Genomic DNA, 23,407 nt, shown 5'->3' with positions numbered 1-23,407 from the left:
CGAGTGACAACCACTTTTGGCTGCACTGTAGACCTTGACAGTTCCACTTTGTGCACAAAAGATGGTCCCACAATTTAAGGGGAATATACTGCCCCTTTATGAACACCGCTTTTGTCTTCTTGGAAACGTCTCGCCTTCACATTCCACTTGGGCAGCTCGACCAAAGGACGAAGACCTGTTTATTAGAACATTCATGAAAAACACCGTGTCTGAGGAACACTCGGGCTGTAATCTGCGTTAGGACAGCATTACAGGCTGCCTCAATGCCTTCCAATGTGCTGGCAACCACACCGGCGCCGTTCTGTCCTTAGAGCGCATATGCTTTTTACTCGCTGGCTGTTCGCCAACGTAGACAAGTACATCAGAAAAGGAAGAACCTGAGTTGAGAAGAGCTTCCTTCTTACATTTTCAAATGCCCTACAATAAAAAACACCAAAGACACATCCAAATCCGTCGCATGCGCTCAGCCTCTGTGTGAACCGGATGCAAACATCAGTTGAGCTAGCGCAGTATTTTGGAACACTGTCGTACCTCGCCACCATTATGGCGAAAAGGGAATACTGAATGCGAGACAGCATCAGGAATGCTACAACTTTGAACTCCCATCCCACGATCGACAGAATTACTACCGTCACGACCGCCGAAGTTGCTGAGGTGAAGAGGATAGTAGCCTCTGGGATGCGTCTCAGGTGCACAGTGAGGGCTACGATAAACATGGGGAGTATGAGGTGGCCTGCGCGAGTAAAACAAATACTGGAGAGATACAGACACCGTGACGCCAAGAAAGTGCACAAATTTATGCAATCCTCGCCTTCATTGCAAAAGGAATACAATTGAGCTTTCAACTATACGTACCACCAACGACAAAATTGGCATCCATTCCCTTGGGGATTTTAGTTGCTTCGGTAACATGCATCCCTTTAGAGATCGTGAAGCTTCTCCTTGACAAGTCGCAAAACGTGAATATCATGCTGTGCGTAAGAAAAGCAACAGCTCACGGCATAGCGACAATTAAACTCATATGGTCGGTCTTTCATGTTGTTTGACTTCTGCATTTACCCTGTATACAGTTTGCACGTAGGGGTTCTCTACCACGCTGATGCTTACTATGTCACTGCCTGCCCAAGCCCTAGAAGCTGAAACTTCCATGCATCTCTTGCACCACGGCTCTCCATAAACTTCATAGGTATTATGAGTGCCGATAGAATTCCGAACTCCAGCAAAGGTTTGCACAACGCAGATAAAATCAACCCCCATGAAGGCTTCTGAATGACTAGGCCAAGGAACTCCAATTGGTCCGTGGTGGCATGGTTCTTATCGACCTGCCGCAAAATGCAAAAGACGCTAGGCTAATGTGTTTTTCCCAGTATACACTCTATAGAGAAGGCGCCAACAATGTCTGCGCTGAGCGATAGCCGGCGAGTGTTCTCTGGGCAACTCAAATTCCTTCAATGAGATGGCTCTGAACAAGTAGCAAGAAGACAAAGCTAGCGCATTACGAATCCAGCCGTGTAAGCAACGTGGAAGTGGCTTACTGCAAGGCCAAAGCATTCTACGGCGAAACCCTTCAGCACTTCAAATATACATTGTAGGCCACAGATCAGCAAATTGATGTTGGAGATTTCCTTGTAGAAGCCAGGTACGCACTCAGCCCGCCAGAGGAGATACCAGCGTTCAATCGCGCTGTCTTCAAACTTTCCCAGCGTCATTCTCGGCATAACAGTCTGAAAAAATAACGGCCGAAAACAAAAGTCGCAAGTAAATGCGACCTGCCTTGGTTCCAAAAAGACGTTAATGCGCCAGCTGCGTCTCAATGATCTGCTTAAAGGCCCATGCCGTACCTCCTCTCGGATCCCCAATCCGCCGTACGGCTCTCTGCATTCTGGGTTTCTGTTGCTCTCTTGAGCTGAAGGGTGCTTCAGACAGCCGCACCACTGGCTCTCTGCATGGAGGCAAGGGCTGCGGCACAACAGAGATCACAGGAATTCTGCATAGATTTGCCGACAGCCTCTGTTCTGCCCATCATGGTTTTTGTTGGCATAAAGCTAGCAAACAAGTACTGACTGCAGCTCAGCCAGCAACACCCTGACTCATAGTTCACCAGAATAACGCAGGTCCTTTAGCTTTTAGAGACAATAATCTCCATCCGTGGCTTACCGATTTAATGTCATGGCACACTTTGTCGGTTCTGACGCGTTGAGCTTCCATGCAAGGCGCCTTGACCTAAGGAAGCACCTTGAGTCGCAATCTCCACAAGTCCTTTGAGTGCAATGAATCTGCGCAACAAGGGCAAGAGGGGGGAAAGGCCGTTTGCAAACTTTTCTGCCTGAGCTGAATTTCTCACTTTGAATGTACATGACGGCAATCCAGAGTGCACTGACGTTCGACAGGCGCAAAACAGATATAAAGCGCTCACCCTATCATTACAACGGCCGCTGGAATCATCATGTCCAACGAAATCGGTCACTCTTCCTGCTTTTGATTGGTCTTCCTTGTGAAGGACAGAGTCGTGATTTTGCTGTAGTTTAATTACAGCGGATTCTGCTGCACCGCTGTTCCTTTCCCCTGGTTGAGGGCAGCCCTGCTGCCTGCAAGTTTGATGCCTATCTTTCCTGCACGGGTGTGCAGAAGCCAGTGTGCCATTTTCACATGAGTTACACTGGTCATTGTGACTGTGCTCAGCAGATACTGAGCTACGGAATAGAGACCGATACCTCCTCATAGCTTCGACTGAATCAAAGCCCATGCACGCTGTGTAAGTTGGAGTCGCTGAAGTCGTCCAAGCGATAGCCGCATCGGGAACAGCTTGCTCAGGGGATGCGCGTGCCGCAGGCATAAAATGCATGCTCTTAGTGCCAGCACGAAACGAATGGCAAAAATAGCCCCGAAACGGTCGGGGTAAGCTCATGTCCAAGTACCACTTGGAGTCAACATAGCCGTAATGGCAACTTGGCACAACAAACAGCTGGGGTTCCTTATCCTTGCTCCAAACGCCCGAATCTTCTGACGGCAAAAAACAAAGACTGCAAGGTGAACATGTTCATTTAGAAGAACTAATATCATGAGGGAGTCAGAAGCGCAGTCTCTGAGGCATGTAATGTACGTTGGCTCTAAAGTAGCTAGGGAGAAATCATTTTGCACTTAATTGAGGAACCTCCGGAGAAAAAGCTTCCTGAAGTGGGCAATTTTTAGGATTAAAAGGAGTAAAAATACCAATTTCGGTGACATAACGTAGCATGTCGTCTTTACACAAAATGAGACGCCTTTGTACAGCTTGGAAGAACAACGACGCGTAGTTGTCCAGGGTCGTCCAATAACGACGCACATCGACCCTATTAGAGGAAACTGCACACAGATGGGGACGTTGGCGACCTGAACGTACAGCAATGCCGCTGCATTTTGTGAGTAATACGTGTTTGCTCCTAATTGCGGAGGCGCGCGCTCGGTTGAAGATCCGGATTCGGCGTCGACAGTCTCTGTGGGGAAGACTGAATGACGTCTCTCTTTTTGGATGAATTGACAGTCCGTTAGACCTCCCCTTTTCTTTGCACTCCGCAGCAGTTGTAAAGGAGCAGCTCATCGGTAAAGTGGGACGTTTTGCTTCTCGAAGATTCCGATGAAAAACTTGCACGATTTGGTACCCCATGTACCCGATTCCCACTGTCACCACTGCTGAAACTGCTTTTACTACTACAAACAAGGGGGGTAGTGTTCCCCAAGCAAAATCAGATATGGTTACTACTACCACCGCAAAGCCTTCGCACAAAAGCAGCAAACGCACAAAAAATGCAATATGCAGTTGGAGTTTGTTGAACATAACTTCAATGCCTGAATTGTACAGTGATGGCCTGCAAATAGCAGATTCCCTGCATTGTCTATGCATGAAGAGTCTTGAAGTTTAAACTGCTCTCTGGTCCTAGACACACCGCAGCAGACATGTGTCTTCCACGATGGGTTGTCAATGAAGAAGTTGAATCCCGCGAAGCACATATCATGCATGACGCATTCGCCGAATCGTAGTGGAAAACAAGACCGAGGCACCAACACGGAAGCCATAGACAAGTACAGCAGTTTCCACTCCGCCTTCTCATTATCCATTGTGCGCGCCAAAGACCACATTATGACGCAAGCGCCAAAAACAATTCCCCAGTTGACGAGGATTGCTGCATCAAACAAGAATAGCACAACGGCAAGCAAGTGGCCTGAATATGACTTGTCCTTTCGTGTAACCTAAGCTCAATCGCAAGCCAGAAGAAATCTAGTGACGGCAAAATGTAAAGACTTACCAAAATCAACCCACGGAGGGTCGTTTCCTAGGCGAAATTGTTGAGATGCGAAAGAAAGACTGGAAGTGAGAATCATCAAAAGCGATAGAGATATGAGCCATAAGTGCAGGTCTTCCGGCTTTATAAAGGGGTTAACGCCCTCATGGCATCGATTCCTTGCCATTTTTGGCTGCTTTTATTTCCGATTGAATTAAGAGTTAGGGTTCTGGATATAGCGCAAACTTCACACTGCCTCATTTAGGCATTCTCCGTCGCCATGGGTGAAAAATGACCTGCCTTTCTCAGTCTGTGTCCCACTGTAAATACAAAAGGCAAAAGCCATGCAGACGGGTCTACTGGCTGTTTAGATGCCCCGGCTGCCTGGACGAGCCACGGTGCTTTTCGTGGGTCTCTGTGGGGCAGTTTTCCTGGGCTCTCCTTCACCTCGGCCGAGATTTCAGGCCAGGTGTCTGCCCTTGAAATCTTATAACTAACGTTGGCTAAATCTTGGCCACGGAAAGGGCACCTTCTGTGCGACTGTAGGAGGAATAACTCCCCACGAAGTGGTGGAGCGCTGGTGAACTGGTACTCGGGGGGTCAATGGAAGTGACTCTCGGCGTCAGGAATGGATAATTCGACCGACACGAGCATTGTGTCAACAGTAAAAATGATAATAATGCCGCACATCTTACGAATGACCACTGGTCGCCTTCAACTGATCAATGTGCATTCGTGCTGTTGAGCACGCTCTCTAGAGTTTGGCATGACAGGTTTGAAACAGGCAGACAGCTCGAGAGTATACCAAAATGAATGAGCTATCCGCAATATACAGAAACACATTGGGGAAATTAAAGTCTGAAGAGACTTTTTTGCTGAATACACAGATGGACTTGGAGGCAAGGCACGAGCATGTGGGACAGAAGCTGCTGCCGTGGGTTCAGTGGGGGGAAGAGGGGAAGGCTACCAACGATGCCAGTTCATCTTCCTTTTCACGAAACAACGGCCTGTTCGCTTCTCTTTAGAGAAAAGTATTGCAAAAAATGCAGTTAAAATCAACCAGTCTCTCCGTTTTCTTTGAAGTTCACAGGTTCCTGGGCGTGCGCTCACTGTTCAGTCTGTGGGACAAAAGCTTCGATCCCACAGCATGTGAACACGCTAATTACCCCATACACTGATACATCAACAACACCACATTTCCCGTCAATTAATTTAGGCTGATGGGGAAATTTTAATTACTGAAACTGCTGCATCATTGGCTTTAGCATGCGTTTCCCAATGGACACCATGGAACAGGCAGCTGACCACCTCAATGGCGCTGGCGTGAGACCGGCGTAAAGGGGGGGACGAATATAGCCCCAGTTCTCCTGAACTCAGCCCCTACACATGTAAAAGTTTACGCTCAACGACTTAGACCACTTATCTCGAGGAAGATTTGTCACATGCGAAGTTTGCAAAGTACCCGAGAACAATGCATCACCTTGAGAAGCTTCTACTTAGTCTAAGATAAAAAAGCAAGGCGTGTAGACGTGTATGGTTCAGTAGAAGGAGTAAACTGTCATTACGAGCTTTCCCAACGCTGCTAATGAGTTGTGGTATTTTCAGTCCCCGGTGTAGCGAGCTAAGTTCAGCTATTCAATCAGAGCCTTAGGCTTCAGAGTGCATGGCAAGTCCCATCCCACTACGTGAAGACTGCCGCAGAATGAACAAGCACGAAAGGAGTACGCGTCCACTTGCCTTTATTTTATCCCTTAGACTAAACACAAGCACATCTAGATAATGGACTGTTTTGCGCAACCCTTTCTGTTCGGCATATTCCACAGGAAAATGAAGCTACGGCGGCTGCAGCTGGCAGCTCGCTTGCGTCCAAAGAATCTCTCCGCCGACCAAACTGCCTGCTATTTTCAGCTCGTGCTTATTTGAAATATGCTGGGCTATTAGCCCCCCTCAAAGAAGGAATACCGTAATGTGCTGGAGACGGTTGATGAGCTGTTTGTGCACGTAGGCATCTAAGCGCGCACCAATACTTGTCGTGTGATCAGCCAATGCCGACTCAGCGACCTCTAGTGCATCCCTTAGTCTATCTATTCTTCGCCAGTTGCGCTAGTGTGCTTTTATACTAGCAATTCCGTGCTTCCTGTAACTCTGGTGCTGCCTCTGCGCGGATAATTCTCAGACTGCTCAGCAAAAGCCCTTGCAACGGAAAAGAGGTTTGTTCTGCTTGCGTTTCGCAAGGCACTTAGTGGGAAACATATTGCCGAACTACGGTGTACCGGAACAACAGAGATGTGGGGGCTCCCTTTGGCTGTCCATTCAAAAGCTCGTTTCATGTCCCTCCTGAAAACATCAAGGCCTGGCCACGACCTCCATCATATCCACAATCAAGGTAGAACAACGTGAATCTGCCAGCTCAAAGCTACAGAATCTAACAGCATAATCCACCGACAGCACATTCCACCGGCACACTCAGAGATTGGCCTACGGTTGGCGGCAAACCGTCGGCTTTGTATTCCAAAATCACGAAGTGGGGCAATCGCTGTCATGTTCGTGTATTCCGAATTATGTAAACATTTCACATGCCCTTACATCTAATCAAAAGTTGGTTTCCGAACACGTTTTTTCTTCGGCGGCCTGTGGTCTAGTCCGATGGCATCTTGTACATTGTAGATGCCTGTGAACAGCTCCGACAAACAATACTGAACAGCGAAGGAAGGTTTCCCTGCAGCTTCCTCTCGGCGAGCGCCGTTTACCAGTGGTGTAACTGGAACCGGAAGTGCTAGCTACGACTAGAGCAAATGAAACTTGCCTGCTTGGTTCAAAATATTCAAGAGCTCATCCTTGACGCGTCGGGCCACTATAGGGCCACGGTAGATCTGACATGCAACAGTTGCCCAACTGGAAACTCGAATGCCCTATATCAATGAGGATAACTATTCCGTGGCACACCTTGAATAAGGGCAGATTTTCTTCATACCATAGATGTGTACACTTCAACTGCGCTTGCCCCTGCCCTAATTCGCTTGTACGCATCCAGCCCCGTCTCGATACCTCCACTCTGTGACAAGTAACACCCACAGCCTAACACCTGCTGCAGTATGCTCCGTGTAAAGGGCGCCTCCTACCGATATAAGAGGCGACTAGGAAGAGAGCGATGCATTCTTTTGAGAGATACTCACCGCAATGATAGCGACTTGACCATTGGTCATCTTGTACATATCGGAGACGCACTTGGTTGACATGGCTTTCAAGGGCCGGCCACTAAGGCCTCCTGTTTCGTGCTTGCTTTCGCTTCTCAGCGATTCCGGCCGTTGGATCTGTAAGCACCGACACCACAATCTGGTGCAGCAGAAACAGCTTGGCCGATAATGAGAAACAGGAATCGCCCTTCACAGCCATCCTAGCATGGTAAAACGTGGCCTGACAGAAGTATCATGGAAGCAATTGGCAATGTCCCACTTATTAACAAGGGCATGGAGGAAGGCGCGTCAAACCGCATGGCACATGAAACAATGAGAGCAAAATGCTCACCGTGGTGTTCGTTACAATAAGCCCATCCAGCCCAGTCTCCAGTGCCTGCCCAAATTGGTAAAGTGGCATGCAATGAAGCGTGATGCATCCTCTTAATCTCAGTTGCAGTGAGTTACTGGAATTTACAAGCTTTTGGCCACACTGAAGCACCGAATTGCCCTGTAAATGACTGATCCGTGGCAACAATTCCATGCACTTTATGGACCTGGAGTTGATCTTACCACATCAGCAATGTCCCGTTTCTCTTCATCCGTCAGGTCTGGCTGTTACGCAGCGTGCGCACCAACAAAAGAGAAATATTCGAGCAAATCAAAAGCCAGCGAAAACCGATGACTGCCATGCAGTCGGAGAATTCTGCGTTAAATTCCAATGCGGCGTGTGAAACGTCTAACCTCGGCGCCAATGTACGCCATTTGTTGCCCCCTCAGAAGCGCATGTAGTGAATTGGTTCAACCCGTTCGACCCGGGACAGTTCTTTCCTTATTACCGTGAGTATTCGTACCGCGATTTTAACGAACAACAGCGGGCGCTTGCCAGTCTGGGTAGGAAAGAATTGTTCGGCTTTGCGCGTGACGCTGTCAGACGACGCGGCTTCCTCTTCCTCGCTTGGATTTGAGTGGCCATCCCGTTCACGCTGTGCGCGGCTGCGTTCTTCCAGCTTTTCAAGTTCGCTTTGAGCAGCAGTGATGATGCTCCTTAAGTGGTCGCGTTGCTGAAGCGTCCGCAAGCCCTTTGTGTTGGGGGAGCTCAAATTAATAACCAAATAGTCAGCGAACCGGCCAACACGCTTCACACCTTCACGGATATCATCTTCTGCATTCACTGTGTCTTTATTTTTGCCTGAGCAAGGAACCGTGCGCTTGCCACGGGAACTAACTCTCAATGCGCAAACCGCCCACGGTGCAAATCTCATCTGAGGCACAGAAAAGGTCACCACCACAGCCCTGCTCACCTATGTTAACTCCAAGAACGCAATGGCGCTCAAGACGATCGTGCCATCGATCTCTTGAGACCTTTTCCAGGCGAGGCTCCACAACATCCAATCCAGCGCTGCAAAATACAACGAAGTGCAAGCATGTTCTACTTTCTAAGTTGTTATCTATGTCATTCATTCTTGCAAAATTGGCTGCCGCATTTGCTTAGTGGTCGCGCACCTGTTGAAACCACAACGATTTATGATTGCATGGTCCTTTGCCAGACGAAAGATGCGGGGCTTCGGATTTCCCAGTTGAGGTTTCGGAGTGATGGTTCCAACTTCCACAAAACCAAATCCCATCCTGCAACCACGAATATTTGACTAGCTCGGCGATGACCTGTCACAGCGTAAGCTGACCCCAAGAAAAGAGGCCGCGACCATGTCCCTTCATCTACCACCAGACATAAGAGCGCGGCAATTGTCTATCACTTCTAGTAGTCTACTACTCGCGACGCATAACAGCGCAGGGCCTGTTAGCGAATGGTGATTGTAGCAAGCGTACTTGCAAAAGTTCAGTGGGGCTTCGGCGTTCTTATCAAACCCTGCAGCTAGTCCTACAGGTGTGTGGAAGGTCAGGCCCTTGATGTTGACGCTCAGTTCAGGGTCATCCCTACATAGAAACACATCACCATGAAGGCGCAGGGAATTCCATGCCATGGCAGTTACGCCACGTGAAAATTTTGCAGAACGAACGGTTCACCCCACACCATGAAACTTTTCAAGTACTGTGGACCCTAAAAACGACCTGACAAATAGGAGGGAATTGCAGTCATACAAATAAAAGTGACATTTCATAGCTTGCCGTGAGTGGAAGCGCGGCAACGGACCCACAACCATATTACCTACCGTAACGTCATCTCAGCGATATACATTCGTCAAGCGACGCAAGAAAACCAACTGCTGCTGAGTTCCTGCCGCATAGCTAATTAGTCAGTGTCCTACGTGTATATACATACGGTGAAAAACTAAATAAGCATCACAACTCACCGTTCGAGATCATATGGCAAGTATCCCTTGGCAGCTAACCACATGACCATATCATGAGCAAGCTCTGGATCTGGAAAATTCTCAGGTAGAAGTCCGTACACCACCTCCAACAGACCGTCCATATGACGAAGGAAGCCCGAAGTGACATCTGCCGCCGCATACACCAAGTACATCAGCACGCCTCCAGCCACGATAAAACATAGTAAGAGTTTCTGCAGCACCCCGTCAGAAACGCCCACAACGGCTTACTTACGCCATTTCATCATTATTAGCCAGGAGCAGCGTTCGATATACTTCGTGGGCTTTTAATATATATGCATGTATTTTAAATCTGCAATTAACAGGACTCTCTGTAGTGGACTGCGCGGCTGCATATGTGCCTGTGAGCGTCTGAAGTAGTGTTGGTTCAGATGCCGACTGACTCCAAAAAAATTATTTCTCCGAATGATTTTTTTTCTTTGCATTTCCATGCTGTTAAGGTCAAGTTCTATGACCCGCAGAGGCGACGCTCCCAAAGCTTTCTGTTCTTGTTGTTTCGACAGAGAAGTGTCAATCCCCGATGGCCGCGCCTGGATGCGATTTTGTAGCTCAGGCGGTGGAGAACCACCCGACGGCGCTGGGAGTGTCGAACTGCATCTCCGGAAGGGCAAGACAGCTGGCCCACGGCCGATAAGAAAGTCGTTAGTCCATGCATTCCGCTGAATTTGTGGAGCAGTCAAGACAGCCATAGCCCTCAATTGGGTGAAATTTGCCGATTGAGCTCTGCCAATCTGCCTTGATTTCCATCCTCTGCTCAACGGGTATGAGGTCCAACGTGTTAAACATAGTGCTGCGTCGCTGGAGCGCCAGGGGTAACACCTAAACACCGACGAAGGCAACATCGCTGGCGTGGATACGAGGCACGGCCGTTTATATTACGACTAAGCCAGATTCCCCATGAGTTTCCAGACAGTGGGCGTTGTTGTTTTTACCAGCGTTTCTATGGGGAAGATCCTTGTCCTGTTCTCCAGGACCTGTCGATATCTTGCCCGCCGTGTTTGGGTGCCAAGCACTTAATATAGGCAACGTGTGGATACAAATCGTTTTGATCACCACAGAACAGTACGAACGATACAGAAGAATATCTGGAATTTCAAGAAACTACAGCAAGCCAATAACTGTAGCCGACGTCGGAGACCTGGCACGCATGTGGGCCCCCTAAACTAACGATCCGCATCTGCTTGCTAGTGGCTTTGTCAAGCGAATGGACTTCAACTTCGTTATTTTTAACTAAAAACTCGCAGGCTTTTGATGAAATTGCCCACAAGATGCAGATTCGGCGGCAATTTGCGCCACAGCATCGATGCGGTCAGTACAGCCTTCAAGTTTCACTCACAAACCACGGACTTGAGCACTCTAAATGAAGCCGATTTACTCGTTTCGGGATATTCAGTACTCTTGCATTTGCACTGCAAATGGAGCGGAGGAAGCCAGCCGGCTGTCCTTGCGCTGAAATGCCGAGTCAAGGCAAGCGGCCAGAACATCGTCTGATACTGCCGCCGAGTAGGGAGCAGATGGGCCGGGCTTCATGGAAAGTGCTGCATGCAGCGGCAGCCCAATTCCCAGATAAACCTGTGAGTATTCCTGAACAGGATCCAACAAACAGATGCCGGCACCGATATGCTTGTGATAAACCGTATGAGCTGGCACTGGCCGCTCGCCGCCTCACCGGCAGCATCTGGACCATTTTTGCCTTGTTACATTGGGAACTGGCTTGTATCTCTGCCCTGTTTTTATTGCGCAGAGCAAACTGGTCCAAAGAACGATGCTGAGCTGGCTACTGGGCTTCACGCTCTTCTACCCCTGCCATATATGCAGAAACGCCTTCATCCCAATTATTCAGTTTAATCCTCCGTCAATTGCATCCCAGAAGGATTTAGTGTTATGGGCGTGCCGTGTCCATAACGCGGTCAATGAAGATCTCTCGCTGCCAATTTATGATTGCACTGACCGCCGACTGTTTGAACAGCAGTCTAGGGGGTAGTCATCAGCCTCACAGGCAGATATACAGTATTGCACGCAGAGCGTACTCGCAATGGCTAATCAGGAGCATGCGTCCGCTGCCTGATACAAATGAGTACAGGAAGCATGTGGCGAGGTTGTTTGAGTTTGTCAAGTGAGGCGCCTGGACACGCGAACGAAAATGGAGCCGCGTTCAGCTTTTCTTGCCCTGTACGTCGGCTCGTTATGTGAAGCTGTCGAGCATATTTCTGCCTTCACCGCTCTCCATGGCATTTTTCTGGCTCGAGCTGCTTTTGTCAGATTTTGCTCTAGCACCAGCAAGAGGCATAGGCGCCTGCCACGCTGATACAAGGCCAGCCTCTTTGAAAAAACGCGAAGGATTCAAGGGGTGGTTGGTTTTGTCTGCAAGGGGAGCTGTAAGGAGTAAAAATTGTCTGGCTCGAGTAAGGGCAACGTAGCAAACCCTGCGTTCCTCCATGAGATGGAAATGCTGTTCGTTTCCCGATGCTTGTCTAATAACCGTTGCTTCTGCGTGCTGCAGAGCCTCAGGCTTCGGTTGCTCCGCAGCGAAGCTCGAGAGCAAACGTGCAACATAGTCCGCTAGCGGCTGGCTGCCACCAAGGCCCATTGGCAAAGTCCTGCATCGCATGAAGAGGGCAGGGATCTTCGTATGTAACGGCGCATCTATACATTAAAGCACGCCTTTACTACAATAGATAAACGCTACGCATTCGGCAGCCGACGAAGGTGAATGCAGTTCTTCTTTTGCTTTCCGAAAACTGTGGCTGGCTGTGTAGCGGCGTCCAATGCACTGAGTTAGAAAGAGTACTAAAGTGAGCTTACCCGTCGTTAGCTCTTGCAACAATGACGACCTTCCACTCCAGTCCTTTGGCCTGGTGGATTGTAGACAGTGTTACTGCATTTGTAACCTTTTGCTGAACAAACCGCCCAGAGTCCGCATCTCGGAGCAGCCTTTTAATGCAATCTGCGACTGTTACCTGCTGCCAGTTGGGAGCATACGCCTCGACTGCTCGCAGTAAGCCAAGTACATCTGCAAATGTTTCCGATCCGTATAGCTTTGAGAGATCTCGTAAGGATGCTTCTACCCCAGTAGATTTTCCCATGGAATCTTCAGTTCTCTCTATTTCAGGAGCAGAGGCTGCCTTCCTCTTGTTTCGACGCGTCTTTGCCCGTGCAAAGTCTGTCGTGGGGCTTTTCGTTTGAGAAACTTCGGGAAGCGATGGATGAAGGGTTTCCTTGTCCGACTGTACCGGGACTTCGGTGGTGCCTTCACCTGCTGCCTGCGCAGCATTCCGCGAACGGTGCACAAGCCGTTTATGAGCAAAAAAAGCGCCCATCCCTAGCGGCCCAAGTGTGTATTCGAGCATTGTCTTCACGGAATCAGCGCTTTTAGATATTGAACGGAGCTTTTGAATAGATTTTACGAATGACGCGAGAGACTCTAGCTGGTTCGAGCGCAGACGTGCAGCTTCCACTTCTGCCGCGTCTTGGTTCGTGAGGTGGACTTCAGGCAGTTCATCTTCCATCCCAGCGGCTCGCAGAACACCACACATGGCATCAAAGAGAGAGGCAGTCACGGGGGAGTCCTGCAATCCGCTTTGTGCTCTCCAGGGCAAACCTTGCCAAGGCATTTCCACGAAGGCGCGCGCGATATCTGCTGTCCCTGCTATTGAGCCATTCAGGGAGTTTTGAATGCGTTTCAGAGCCAGCAAAGTCTTCGCCCCAATGCGGCGAGGTGGCTTATTCAACACCCTAATAAAAGAGGGATCATGGTGAGGGTCTACTGCCAAGCGAAGGTAGCAAAGAAGATCTATTGCATCCGGGCGAAGGAAGATTTCCGCCCCTCCGGCTCTCTTCGAGCTTGTGCTAGAAATAGGAAGACCACCAGCAGGCAGTTCCAACTCAGCTAGATTTGCAGCAGGAAACATCACAGCTGGGTCTGCAGGCTTGTTCGGGTCCCCAATCCCTGCGTAACGTTTGCTGTCTTCCACAGCCCCACGCGCTTCATTTGTGGAGAAGACGGCAGAAGCCGCACAAGCTGCACGCTGTATCCGGGGGCTTGTTAGTAGGTTCTGGATGTCAATTAAGGCGCTGTTCGTACGACACAGGATAGCGAAGTCGTCCCAGCGTAGGCTGTGGTGCTGTTTCAAACACAGAATATAACGTAAGATGTACTGTGCCTCCAGGCTTTGAGACGGGAGGAAAGCGCCGTGCACCTGGCCTTCCAAATTTCTTGTACTCTTAGTGGACGTAGAGGCCCAATTAGTGTCGTCACAAGGAGCTGCAGCATCATCGGTGGTTTCAGCACAAAGGTTTCTTCTGGGATCCATCTTTCTCGACTCGTAAACAGAGTACAGTGCCTTCCGAATGCGAAATGGCCAATTAAAACTGACTAGAGACAGACTATGACGCACCACAGAAGGTACAGAACGGTAGTTACAAGCAAGAAAAAATTCCTTGTAGTCTGGAAAATTGCGCCTGAACTCATGAAATATCTGCGCGAACACATACACAAAAAAAGTGGACGGAGTGGCTCCAAAGCGTTGCGCGTTGTCTGGGGTTCGGGTCAACTAACTCGCTAGAGTAGACGCGTTGCGCAGGCGCGACAGCATGGCTATGGGCCCAACCTACACCAGTGTGCGTGCCCCTCCACTTATAGATAGACTGATCATCATCTCCCACAACTGTCACGCCTCCTGGCTGCCGCCTGGTGGGGAAGAGACGCTGGGCCCCAAGAGCTGCAGGGTGAGTGCCTGTGTTCGGGGGCCGCTGCAGAGCCATTAGACAAATGAACTTGAACTGGTTGCTGTTTGTGTCTTGGAATTCATCGACAACCAAGTAGGGCCAAAGAGCTCCCATTTCAGCTCGTGTGTCCTGCCGCTCCAACAGCTTAAGAGTCTTAACAGTTAAATCGGCAAAATCCAGCAGAGGTGGCTGTTGCTCCCTCAAGTGTTTCGCATACTCACAAAACAGACGATACAGCACGGAGCCTGCAGCGCGTTCTCGTTCCAGCAGTTCGGGGATGAACTTCATGCAGCGGATGCGTTTTCGCAGTTCATCTGCCTCTTTACCAGTGGAGTTGAAGCCCCCGATGTCTGTCGTTTGGAGACTTGATTCTTGTACGTCTCTTTCGTCATCCGAATAGCATTCATTCTCGTCACTGGAGACATGAGGGTCTCCAGGATTGCTGCGCAGAGTTGTACTAATTGCCTTCACACCGGGGATCCCTCGGCGCTGCGCCTCTGCCCTTTTTTCTCGCTCAATAAGGCTGCGGAGCAGTGCAAGCTGCTGGAACTGCCCCATCACCCTGAAGGTGCATGGGACCCCTACTTGAGCTCCATGGCTCTTTAGGAGCTTCATGAAAAACGAATGAAACGTTCCAACGAACAAGTCCGTCTCGCCTATATCACCAACAGACGGAAAAGACGAGCAGGCTGAAGAGCTCCTGTCCCTGAGCACCCCTTCCAGTCCTCCACGTATCCGCCGTTCGAGTTCTGTTGCGCTTTTTTTGGTAAATGTTAGTGCTGCTAGAGGCCGGTATCCTTCAAGTAGCAGGCGGACAATGCGGGCAGTTATGGTAGTGGTCTTGCCTGTCAGCACATCCATTTCCCCATCTCCCACACAGGCGAAAAAATTTTACGCAAAAAACACCAGCCTCGTCTGCAGCTATCCCAGTATGCACTGTACATGCAGCCACGCATGCCGCTCTAAAAAGAGTACGAGAATGTGAAAGAGCCAGGCTCCCACACAATGCTAACTCTGCTGCGCTAAGAATGGCAATCACTCGTACGAATGGAGAGAGCGTACCTGCTCCTGGCCCCGCCAGCACACAAACACTGCTTTGTGGGGGTGCAGTGACGACAGCCCTTTGTTCTGGGGATAGTGTCCCAAACAAGGCACCATGGTGCGGAATGAGTTGAGGTCCGCTGCCATATGAAGTGGGGCTACGTCGAATCGCTGCAGCAGTGGACACCTCAGGGGCCGCGGGAGATTGCCCTGCATTGTCCTCCTTGGGCTGTTGCTGCAGCCATGTTATCCTGGGCTTAATAGCATCGTTGGCAGTTGAAGTCGCAGTTGGTCCCCCTGCAAAGACCTCACTCTGCTTCAAGGGGCACTCACGATTTGATGAATATGGCTGCCAAGTCATTGCATGCAGATCAGTCGACAATTCACTGTTTCCAGTGGTGGGTTGTTGCTCCTGTAGCATCTGTTCTTGAGGAAGGCTCGCCCGTTCTGTAGCCCTTGCGGGAGGCTCCACAACAGGAACTATTTGAGGGTAGACTTCTAGACATGAGGAACCCCCGTACAACTTGCTGCTGCTCAAGGCAGCATGTGGAGGGTGACTGAAATCTGAGCTTCTGGTAAGAGCTGTAAATGCCGAAGCTGCTGCCGATTGCTCGGCATCAGCGCTTTGCCTGGAGCCCACATAAAATCCTTGACTGAGCGCATAGTGGCACTGCACGAGATGCTGCCGCTCCCCTTGTTGACGTTCCTGCTGTTTTTGTTGCTGCTCACGTTGCTGATGCTGCTGTTGTTGGTGCTGTTGTGTGGCCAGTTGCTGTTGGTGCTGCTGGCGCTGCTGGTGCAGCCGTTGTTGGTGCTGCTGCTGGTGGTGCTGCTGCTGCGATTGCCCGCAGCGCACTTGGTTTCCGTGATGTTGACGCCCTCGTTGATGCTGATCCAAGTTATCCCCTTGGCGCTCGATTGGTTGCTCTTCCTCGTGCTGTTGGTGTTGCCGCTGGCGCTGCTGCTGTTGGTAGGGCATAGCTTGTTGCTGAATGCGGTACGGGCACTCCAGCTCACATGCTTTCTGTTGCTCGTGCAGGTGCTGTTGATGCTGCTGCTGTTCGTGATCTCTCTGTTGGGGCTGCGGCTCTTGCTGATGCTTGCGCTGCTCTCCGTGCAGCTGCTGATGCTGCTGCCAGTGGGAGGGCAGAGCTGTGCGGACAACCAGCCTCGCCAGTTTCTCTGTTTCTTTTTGTTTTGAAACGGAACTGGTTGATTCCCACGGCTTTTTTAGGTGACTTTTAATGGCTCCGAGTCCCTGATAACCTGATGAAGGGCTCGACAGACTGGCAGCAGCCTGAGGCGGATTCAAGGCGACACCCTGGCATGGCCCGTTGACGCCTCCCTGACGAAATCCCCGAGTCTCCTTTAGCGTCATCCCCCCTTGAGATCCGTAAGGCACCTTCACAGCATCTGATGGAGCCTGTGCCTGTACGGCTGTAGTGGCCGGCTGACTGGCCTCTGTGGGGTCCCGTAATCTGTCTTGGGGATAGCTGGCTGCTGCTTGTGTGTAACTCGACGAGACAAATCGTGGAGGAGCTTCGGAAGGCCTCAAGAAGATGCGTGCACTGTGTGGCTCCGAGTGTAGATCTTCCCCTTGCGTGGATGGAGGTCTTGACAGTGATTGTTGTACACGGCTCCACTGCGACGCGTTTCCTTTGCCCCGGTCTCCACAGGAGGCCGGCGCCGCCCTCCCAAAAGGGAACGTGTCTCCCCCGGGTCTTTCTAATTGCGGAATGGGGGCACCTACCAAACTCTGTGCTATACAGGGCGTCTGCTGGAGCAGTAAAGCCCTTTGGGAGCCGTCCTTTATCCTCCCAAGCAGCCAGCGAGCTGCCTGCCCTGAGGCTGGCCCCGAAACTGAAGGTAACTGCGGCTTCTGGGTTCCACACAGAGGGTTGGACGCCTCAGAATGTTTCCGTCGATCCATTGTGTATCATCTGGTGCCATATTTACACCATCACATTCACCAGAGGCGTCTCGGCAGTTCAGAAAGTGTCTGCACTCCTGGATCTACTCCCAGGGCAGTTGCAGACCCCGAGGAGCTCCTCAAAAGAGGCTGCGGCACAGAATGGGAGGGGAACTTTCAGATTCAGTTGTTCAAAGGCTGGAGTCACTTGGATGCGGTTTTCCTCAGATACTCAAAAACTCACCATTCTTACGTGGAGAGCGCGAGTTACTCCCAAGTCCAGTGATACTCACTAGAAGCCGCAACAGGATGTGCAGTAAAATAAAAATACGAATGATGGCCGCCAGTTTAAAGAGACTTGGTCGCTTACATGCCTAGCCGCAGGTACAATCTCTTGAGTCGGCGGCACAGATGAACGAGTTTCTTTCTCGTCATTGATGGAGCCGAACTCATGGTTCAATCAAACATTTAGAATAAATTGACAACAGAGTTGCTAGCAGGTACACAAAGTACGCGTTTCTATGCAACCGATGAGGGCCAGCGAAGGAGTACTTATACAGGAGGAGGCGCCGCTCGCCTGGTCAAAGGTAGCCATAACCGGCAGCTGGCGTCGCCGCATCGCACAAAAAATATAACTTTATATGTTACATGTTAAATTGGAGTTTGTTCTTGCAGCTGCTGGCACACTTCTACCGGGACTGGTGGGGGGCCCCTCACTTGAACCACCTGCACAGCCCTGAACACCATTTGAGCAGCTTGCTTGTGTAGCCAAGCTGCTCAGGTGAAATGCAGTTACATACCCTTCATCAGGCCTGTAGCGGGCGAAGTTCTATTAGAGCATTGCTTGCGCGCTCTTCGACACACACTACCAAGGAGGATATCCAGCTCGCAACTCTATATGGACTCCGACTATCATGGATTTCATTATATAATTGACGATGGATCTACTTAAGACCAGCAATTCGTACCAGATCATGTTTCTTCGCCAACTGTGTACCTCGTACAAAGTTCAAACGGGTGAAGAGGGTCAGAAAATTTCTTGTGCAGGCGAGCTCTGCGTCCAAAAGGTGAAACGCTCATCTGGTGCTCTTAATGGATGAGCATCTCACGTTAAATGGAACACAAAGACTTAACGCTTTTACCTACATGGGCATGCCACCACTTCAGCGACAAACCACGAATAGCCATGCTGCTCTGGCGCCTGTACAGCTGCGGACTCCTCTCATCTGGCTTTCTTTCCTGTGATGTGTTCAAGTCCCGTGGCCGTCCTTGGCTCTCATCGCTTCCGTGTCCTGCCATTGCAGTGTTGCATCCAGCATGGACGCAATGGCAATTCAATTCTACATTCCTTGTTTCTGAAGTAGCACCTGCAGAGAATGCCTAGACGGCATAATGCAGTAGCGCGTGGGTCGGTCTCAACAGTGACGATTTGTCAATTCCCACGTCTAGCATGTTGTTTCGCGATTGCTTGACACTGAGGCTCATCCCTTAAACCCATACTGGTGTAGTGCCACTGCTTACAATCCTAGTGTGCCGCTGCACTCGCTAGACTACTGCCTGCAGAGCGACTTAATCACAAAAGGACTAAAATCGCAGATTTCAGCGAAATAAGGCGGAACTCAGCGTCCCCTGAGTCCACACGCGGATGTGCTGCAATTTTATGACAGCCGCAAAACAGGCATTGGTGCCCGTCTTAACGTAATACGTGGCTTTTCAGCCGCCTAGAGAGAGAGAGAAGGCGGTGGCCTCTCGAGAAGCACGTGTCAGCAGGCTTCTACGTTCCCTCTAAGCTTATCAAGCCGTGCTGTGACATGGCTCGCTTCTCTCTGCAGCCTTACACACGCAGAGAGCAGGTGCTACAACGCACGTGCGCTGAGCTCTCTACAGCGAGAGGCAGTCATGGGCCCCAATGCAGGCTGCCACAGTGTAAGTACCCGTATGATCCGATCTAACTACTTTATTAGCCACAGTTGTAGCACGCTGCACTGCTCACAACTGCATACAGGCGAGCAGAAAGACAGCTTACTTGATAACTTCGATGTCGTCGCGAGAACGAGCCGCAGCATACTGACAAAGTAACGAGCAACAACACAACGGCCAGCAGGAGAGTCACTGGCCGCTGCCTTACCCATCCACTTCCCATTATTCACTGTTAAGAGCTCTCGGCTGATAGCACGGCAAGTCCATTAAGGGTATAACATGTAACCCTATCAATCCTATAAATGCTGCTGTGTGAGGGTGCTGCCGCTGTCTCCCGCATAGCCCGCACCATCTTACTTCGAGGTACCTCTTCGTGCCTTGCAGTCGATCCAGGTAATCCTTCCTAATAAATCAGCAAACGAGCAAGCATGCCCACAAACGGAACGGCCACCTACAAATTAAACGAACACTGGGCCATTCACATACTCAAGAGGTCTGGCGAGAGTACGCAGGCACTCGTGTAGTTCTCGCTTCACTTTCTTCTTCAACTAATGAGCTGGTACACAACTGCAGTCCGTACGGAATGTCTGTGGAGGATGGGCCCTCCACGGGGCTTCTATCCCCACCTCTCCTCAGGACGAAGTGACTTGACGTGCTCTGTCTCCCACGAGTATATTTCCTTGAGGAGCTGCTGGTCCCGATAAGCAGTGCATCGATTAAACCACACCTGAAACAGCGTGATGCAGCAGTCAGGGATGCAGGATCATTCGCCAAGTATCCTCTCCAGCGAATTAAGGCGCACGCATCGAAACACCCTACATGCAATTCCAGCTTATCCCTAGCCCTGTGTGTTGAAATACCCAATGGGGCTTGCAAGCATGAAGACGCGTGTGCTTGTACACCCTATTTTTCTCGTCTTGTTTCGACACAGCTCGGACGCATCTGTCCAAAGCCAAGTAGTAGCCGAGACACTTCACACATCTCTCATCCACTTCATCTGTCCCGTTTGTCCCCCCACTCTTCTCCGCAGAACATAAATCCGCATTGAGGGATCTTGCTGAAGCTGTCTCAGAAAGGGAAACTCCTTCGGAAGCGTTCGACCAGCTGCTGGAAGTAGGAGCCTCTGTGGCGAAGTGGTTCTCCGTCTGTTGTTGGTAAACCTCAACGCCCACGAGCTTTTCAATCTGACCGTACGTATTCGCCATATCTGTCCGTTCCTGTTCCATGCGCTGAGGCATTCGAGGTGGCATCATGATATGCCTGTAGGCATGAAGTTCAGCAAGAGTGTAGCCATATTTCTTTTCCGCATTTTTGAGCTTATTTTCCGGCGTCTGTTTATTCTTGAATAGGAAGTAGCGAGACGCCCTTAGATCGGGATCCGCCAAGTCCTCCTGGCGGTCCCGAAAGAAGAAACCCATGCTCCTTAGGAGACCACTTTGCCCGCCAGCCCGACCAGGGCAAGTTACCCAACCCGTTGCCACGTCAAAATTGCCACAAGCGATATTTCAAGTGACCAGAAGGCCTACAGCTCCGAAGCGGTCGTCCAGAGCTGATAGTCCGGTTACCCTGCCTCGGCAGGTCCATCCGTCTCAGCAAGCCATTGCCCGAATTACAGAAAATCGACGCGCACTTGCAAGGAATGACGGAAGTCACGATCTAAGGAAAGCTTGTAAGAAAAAGTTCAAATTTGTCTTCAGGTTTACTCAATAGAGTTATTTTGCAGCGACTAGCAAAGACAAGTGCACCCTGTCCACGGGGCTGGAAATGGTAGAAACGAGGAGCCCCAAAATGGTATATTTTCGTCTTGTGACTACCTGAAATTCAGAAGCGTATTCAAAACCTCTTTGTAAATTTATTTTATGCAAACGCTCCGGGATGAATGGCACGAAGAGCTAAAGACTTCTTCAAGCCAATGATCGCATGCTTGGGGCCCCGCAGGCTGCCCGTGGGGTGGCGCTCATGCTCGTTCGCTTTCTTGGCTGGTTCTTCGCTAACATCAAGCATAAGAACACACAAAGTACTTCTCTCCATCAACGCGTGGCGCGTCGCATTGAGGGGTCTCTCTGGACAGGCAGACGGTTGCAGAGGTATCTCCAAGTCGAATGTCGATGAGCGCTGGCCGGGAGCTCAGCATTTAAACTCTGCAGTAACGGAGGGCTCACCAATCTGTGTTGTGATTGTTGGAACTGATCACTGTACTTTGTGCTCTAAGGCAGTGCTTTCCGTCCGTAGGATCATAGCAGCCCTGAGCCAGCCATTTGCCTTCAACGGCAATCATTCCAGACAATCATCCGTCAATCAGCCCTTGCTTGGACCTAGCCAAGTAGCACAGAGGCTCAAGTGCCAAATCCAGAAGGAAGGACTACAGTGCAGCGGCGCCGCTGCCGCATGCGAGGTCGATTCGACTACTGCAACCCAGCAGGCCGGGCTTCCTGGTACTGCCACGGCACGTAAAGGAGTGACGGGCTTCCAATCCAAGCAGCACCAGTGTTGTTCTGGAAGCTTGGAGTGCACAGAGCACAGAGTTGTGGAAGCTGGAGGCGGTGAGCAGGTGTTTGTGAAGAAGCTGAGCCTGGATTGCCCGGTGGCGCGGGAGCAACTGGGCCTCTCTGAAGGGGATGCGCGCAGACTCAGAAGAGAAGTGCCGATCATTCTGGTGGGTGGGAAACCGGTGTGCCGACTGAAGTTTAATGGCCCGTCCGTGCGCTCTGCGTTGCTTAAGGAACTAGGGAGACGGGGTGAACTTCAACGTAACTCAACGGCAAATTGTGACCGCCTCCAGCTCCAGCAGTGAGCCTGTTTCGACGCGTCCACGCGTTTATTTGCAACTGGATTGCAGCGTCGTCGAAGATGGCTGGAAGGCGAGATCTTAACAGGGAGCCGTGTCCAGACCGGATACTGGATGATATGGGGGGCGCCTTCGGAATGGGTGCCTTGGGGGGGTTTCTGTGGCATTTCGCCAAAGGGTGGCGGAATTCGCCAAAGTATGAAAAGTTCAACGGCGCGATGTTTTCGGGGACGCTTAAATCCCCAGCAGTAGGCTCAGCTTTTGCCACCTGGGGCGGTATTTTTTGCGCGTTTGACTGCACACTCGCGTACGCCAGGGGTGGCAAGGAGGATTCTTGGAATCCGGTACTGGCAGGGGCTGCTACTGGTGGGGTTCTCTCTATGAGGTCAGGGTGGAAAAGTTGTGCGCGTAATGCTGTGGTGGGTGGCGTTCTCCTTGGGATTATCGAAGTTGTACAAATAGTAAGCTCACATATCTTCATAAGCCGGCGAAGGTTCGCAGTACCAGTGTTATTCTTCCCGTTGAGCGGAAGAAGGGTGCTCTGTGCTCATTTTTAGGTGCTTTGTGATGGTTGGTTTTTTCAGATGTTTCTCCGTGGAACCCCCACAATAACTCCGCGTAAGCAGTTTCAGCAGATGAAGGAGTACGAGGAAATGCAGCAGAGGCAGGCACAAGCTGGAAGCTCCCCTTCGCTGTGGTCCAGACTTCTTCCCGCTGCTCCTGCTGCAGTTCCGCAATCCCAGCCGGCGACAGAGCTACTACATGACTCTGCAACACTTAGGTGACACAGCTGCCCTAGTCCGCACACCCGAAAAGTAGGCAGAACCGAAGGCTTTATGTACTCATAGAAGGACAAGGGTCCAGAAGATGAGAACCAGGAAGTAGCGCACTGCATTGGTGATGACACGGTGAGCTACTGCAAGACCCACATGACGGCGACGGTTACAAGAGGCTGGTTTAGATTACTGCGGAAATGCCATTGGCTCTTGCACCTGCTCGTGTCACTGAAATGAGACGGGTTGGCGGCATCCGTTCAGTGCTTTAGTTCGAATGCTGCAGGTGCAGCATTACGTGCAGTACAGTGTGCAGGCCAAATGGCGTGAAACGCTTTGTGGAGCGCACCCGTTAGCCGTTCAGCCCATAGCGGCACAGCTGGGATAACTGCCGCTGAAGCCAGTGCCCTGTAATTCCGCACCTGGCGCCCATGTGTTCTGTCGCTTCAGCATCTG

At 50.7% G+C, this 23,407-nt stretch overlaps 7 protein-coding genes across 7 annotated transcripts; 3 read left to right on the top strand and 4 right to left on the bottom strand.

Moving 5' to 3' along the window:
- Positions 1-260: 260 nt before the first annotated feature.
- On the bottom strand, positions 261-4,449 carry ETH_00004980 (uncharacterized protein; the record flags this gene model as incomplete). Its single annotated transcript, XM_013372387.1, has 11 exons — positions 261-417; positions 532-733; positions 856-971; positions 1,108-1,322; positions 1,536-1,724; positions 1,842-1,959; positions 2,158-2,276; positions 2,417-3,003; positions 3,214-3,756; positions 3,927-4,163; positions 4,287-4,449. 11 exons carry the CDS (start codon positions 4,447-4,449, stop codon positions 261-263), a joined length of 2,646 nt encoding a protein of 881 aa, XP_013227841.1.
- A 2,401-nt stretch (positions 4,450-6,850) lies between these two features.
- ETH_00004975 (dihydroorotate dehydrogenase, putative) lies at positions 6,851-9,875 on the bottom strand (the record flags this gene model as incomplete). The annotated part of the gene is made up of 11 exons (XM_013372386.1): positions 6,851-6,933; positions 7,069-7,135; positions 7,237-7,317; positions 7,439-7,576; positions 7,791-7,835; positions 8,012-8,053; positions 8,293-8,630; positions 8,743-8,840; positions 8,945-9,067; positions 9,269-9,376; positions 9,754-9,875. 11 exons carry the CDS (start codon positions 9,873-9,875, stop codon positions 6,851-6,853), a joined length of 1,245 nt encoding a protein of 414 aa, XP_013227840.1.
- Positions 9,876-11,246: 1,371 nt separating this feature from the next.
- ETH_00004970 (Augmenter of liver regeneration, related) lies at positions 11,247-11,776 on the top strand (the record flags this gene model as incomplete). The annotated part of the gene is made up of 2 exons (XM_013372385.1): positions 11,247-11,366; positions 11,537-11,776. The coding sequence occupies 2 exons, from the start codon at positions 11,247-11,249 to the stop codon at positions 11,774-11,776; spliced, it is 360 nt and encodes a 119-aa protein (XP_013227839.1).
- A 201-nt stretch (positions 11,777-11,977) lies between these two features.
- ETH_00004965 (uncharacterized protein) lies at positions 11,978-17,491 on the bottom strand (the record flags this gene model as incomplete). The annotated part of the gene is made up of 4 exons (XM_013372384.1): positions 11,978-12,392; positions 12,598-14,270; positions 14,407-15,365; positions 15,583-17,491. 4 exons carry the CDS (start codon positions 17,489-17,491, stop codon positions 11,978-11,980), a joined length of 4,956 nt encoding a protein of 1,651 aa, XP_013227838.1.
- A 2,001-nt stretch (positions 17,492-19,492) lies between these two features.
- ETH_00004960 (uncharacterized protein) lies at positions 19,493-20,808 on the bottom strand (the record flags this gene model as incomplete). Its single annotated transcript, XM_013372383.1, has 4 exons — positions 19,493-19,537; positions 19,748-19,793; positions 20,017-20,117; positions 20,251-20,808. The coding sequence occupies 4 exons, from the start codon at positions 20,806-20,808 to the stop codon at positions 19,493-19,495; spliced, it is 750 nt and encodes a 249-aa protein (XP_013227837.1).
- A 494-nt stretch (positions 20,809-21,302) lies between these two features.
- On the top strand, positions 21,303-22,184 carry ETH_00004955 (uncharacterized protein; the record flags this gene model as incomplete). Its single annotated transcript, XM_013372382.1, has 1 exon — positions 21,303-22,184. The coding sequence occupies one exon, from the start codon at positions 21,303-21,305 to the stop codon at positions 22,182-22,184; it is 882 nt and encodes a 293-aa protein (XP_013227836.1).
- Positions 22,185-22,240: 56 nt separating this feature from the next.
- Positions 22,241-22,963, top strand: ETH_00004950 (mitochondrial import inner membrane translocase subunit tim17, putative; the record flags this gene model as incomplete). The annotated part of the gene is made up of 2 exons (XM_013372381.1): positions 22,241-22,639; positions 22,763-22,963. The coding sequence occupies 2 exons, from the start codon at positions 22,241-22,243 to the stop codon at positions 22,961-22,963; spliced, it is 600 nt and encodes a 199-aa protein (XP_013227835.1).
- Between the last annotated feature and the right edge of the window lie 444 nt (positions 22,964-23,407).

Source organism: Eimeria tenella, genomic scaffold (genome assembly GCF_000499545.2).
Source record: "Eimeria tenella Houghton genomic scaffold, Eth_scaff1, whole genome shotgun sequence".
Lineage (NCBI taxonomy): Eukaryota > Apicomplexa > Conoidasida > Eucoccidiorida > Eimeriidae > Eimeria > Eimeria tenella.
This window is presented reverse-complemented; position numbering and strand designations above follow the sequence as displayed.